Source organism: Habropoda laboriosa, unplaced genomic scaffold, assembly GCF_001263275.1.
Source record: "Habropoda laboriosa isolate 0110345459 unplaced genomic scaffold, ASM126327v1 scaffold45, whole genome shotgun sequence".
NCBI lineage: Eukaryota > Metazoa > Arthropoda > Insecta > Hymenoptera > Apidae > Habropoda > Habropoda laboriosa.
In genome coordinates, this window is record NW_017100168.1 from 1,244,294 (window position 1) to 1,247,299 (window position 3,006).

General features: G+C 49.1%; 1 protein-coding gene across 1 annotated transcript; it reads left to right on the forward strand.

Annotated features, from left to right (window-relative positions):
• Positions 1-582: 582 nt before the first annotated feature.
• LOC108578627 lies at positions 583-2,644 on the forward strand. Its single transcript, XM_017941990.1, has 2 exons — positions 583-2,251; positions 2,627-2,644. Exons 1-2 carry the CDS (start codon positions 668-670, stop codon positions 2,642-2,644), a joined length of 1,602 nt encoding a protein of 533 aa, XP_017797479.1. The 5' UTR covers positions 583-667.
• The last annotated feature ends 362 nt before the right edge of the window (positions 2,645-3,006 follow it).

Here is a 3,006-nt window from a genome sequence, read left to right on the forward strand (position 1 = left end):
TCTCTCACTCCCGTTGTCTCTCTTTTCCTTTTCTCCGTACCACACGAGAAAGACCATTCATACGTTTCACAACGGAAGAACCGTCGATTCCTCCGATAAACTCCCCCTCTACCACCGCAACGTAAACCCTCCTTCATCGCTGATCATTTCATCTTTCACGGCCGTTGCTTCACGACGCTTCGATTCGTTCTAGCCGTTTTTTTTCTTTTAAGTTGCTAGCCCCTATCCTGTTCCTACTTTCTGTTCCAGATTTCGTACGAACCGTCTGTGCGCGATACGAAAACCACCGAGAACGACGAGGATGTAGCCGCGTGGCTGCTGTTTCACGAGAATCGTATCGAGAGGATGTGCACGAAAGAACACCGTACACGGAACGTGAAGTTTGCACCTCGAGGCGTGTCTGTTTCTATCGCGTTATCGAAGATCAACGGTACATCGAGTACAGGGATCGTCGTCGTCACTGCCAGAGTAATGAAAACGCTCAGCTAGAAGCGTCTCTACACTTCCGTCCCGTATTATCCCGTCCATCGACGAAAAAACAAAACAAAGAACAATCAAAAATAAAAGGAATCTCCTCGCTCCTTGTGTTCACGAAAAAAAAAGAAGAAAAATCCTCTTTCTCTACCCACTTCAAGATCAAAAAGACTGAATATCAAAGAGAAGCAAGATGCTGGGCGTGAGTCAACCGGGAAATCCACCCTCGAGCCTGCGACACTCTGCTAGCTTCTCTTGCTTGCAACGCGGCACCGCCAGCGAGGGACATCGAACTAGAACGTCAACGTTGTTGCAACAACCGAGCCTTCAACTGAGCAGCAGCCATCATCAGTACTCGTCAGGGCAAACTTCGTTGCTACAACAGTCCACCGGCACTGTACAACATCGTATCGAGGCCTTGGAAGCTGTTCAGGACAGCAACGACTACGGTTTCGTGAAGATTCGACCACGTCTACGCAGCACAAATGCTACCCTTCACTACGAGGAGGAGTTAGCCGCTCAGAAGAACGCTCTGTGGGATCGAGACGCTTCGGCGTTCAGCGATCGCGAATGCGACAGTAATTACAGAGACTGCTCGTTGAAGGTGAAAGATCGCGAGCATTCGCCTAAAGGAGCTGTCTCGAAGAATCAGCACCCGTTGAGAGGTGCTCTGGTACTGTTCACCTCGTCCTGGTGGAAAGTCAGACAACGCGAAGATCAGTTGAACTCGTCCACGGATCGCGTATTAACGTCCACCACCGCGTCCGAGCGAAAGTGGTCGAGCACCTCGATGGCATCTCCGTCGAACGAAAGAAAGTGGCCGTCGGTCACATCTCCGACGAACGACCGGAAGTGGTCGGTGGGCAACAGCGCGCTTACGTCGCCGGGGAACGAGAGGAAATGGACGAGATCGTCGGTCTCGTCGAACTCGACGGGCCAGCAAGACCGGAAGTGGCGGTCTTTGGGCGCCGTTCTAAGAGCTCCGACCGGACCAGCTGGTTCACACGCTGTTCAACACTCGTTGTCGCACAACATGAGCGTGTCTATGATCGAGGGTGAGCACTTCCGGGAGGATCTCCGCGGCTCGAGTTGCAAAACGACGCGCTACCAGCAGCAGCAACAGCAACCGACGTCTTACTCGGCTCGAGTGTCGCGCGTCAGCAGAGATATTTACCGGGAAAACGGGGAATTCGGTCAGACAGGCGGTAGATCAAAGGTCAGTCGTAGACTGTACCAAGAGAGTACAGAGTCGACGGACAGAGACGTGGAGGAGAAGCACGTTCCTACTAGACATCATTTCGAGGACGATTGCAGAGGTAGAACGAATCGAGAGAGTATCTGTAAAGTTGAGCAGAACGTTGGAAACGAGACACGTACCGCTGCCACTTCAACCAGATCCAGCAGAGCGCAGAGCTTTTATCTTCTCGATGATTTCCTGCGACCTCAACCCCAACAGAACAAGTGTATGCTGAACGTTTACCTGTCGCCGTCGCATTCAAAGTCGTCTGGCAACGGTAACGATCACGCAGGAAGATCCGGCGAGGTGAAACAGATGTCGCAGGGGAACATGACGAACATCACACCTCCGAGACGCCATAATTCGAGCTCTGATAGCCTCGAGGTCGCGACTAGTCCACTTCCGCCGCCTGTGCCACCACCGCCGCCTCAGGTGAACGCCAGCCGTGACCGAGACAGGGCTGAGAATTTCAAAGAGAAGGACGTGTGCCAGTGCAAAATGTGCTGGACCAATATGCAGCAGAGATCTTTCGTAGAAGAGGTAAGTCCTTCGGGATCGAGGTGTATCCGCGAGTTTGTTACACGGATCACGGTCACTTACCGTCATACTTTTCCTTCGGTTTTCCGAGCCGTTTCGACTACGTGTCGGATACCCTTGGTACCTCGGAGGGTTCTTAAGGAAATTGAGACGGTTTACACGTTCCTTTTTGTAGAGAGATACGAATTACAGTGATCTTTTGTAAAGGGGTTTGTAGAGATTTGATAATTTAATTTTTGTAATTTTTATAAATATTTGGTGTAATTTAAGATTGAAATAGTAGCTTGTTAATGTTTTCAGGGAGATATGTATTGGTTAATTTCGAGGAAAAAATAAATTTGAAGACATTGAAATGAAATATTGTATGGTTTATATTAGGATGTTGCAGCTTGTTGATGCTTTTAAGGAAGATACTCGTTGATGTCGAGGAATTCACGAGAGCCGAAATATTGAAACGCAACCAGTGATATAAATCGACGGTGCTAGTAGTAGGTATCTAGGAGGAAATTTCTCCGAGGAAATTCCTCAGCCAGCTAGGAATATGTAGTCGATAAATCAAGCGACGCGTGCTTTTGCTTTTCAATTTTGTATCGGCCAACGAACTCGACTTCCTCGCGTTTCGATCGCCGCGTTGCATTTGCATAATTGATCTCACGTTTTATCGATTCGTTTGGTGCACATAGATTTTATCACGTTGATTGTTACGAGTTTGAACATTTCTCGAGTGAAATTCAACGGACTTTCGACTTGATTTCGAC

Bases quoted from the DNA above. Each gene is read 5' to 3' on its own strand.
- LOC108578627 (XM_017941990.1), top strand. From the start codon at position 668: ATGCTGGGCGTGAGTCAACCGGGAAATCCACCCTCGAGCCTGCGACAC.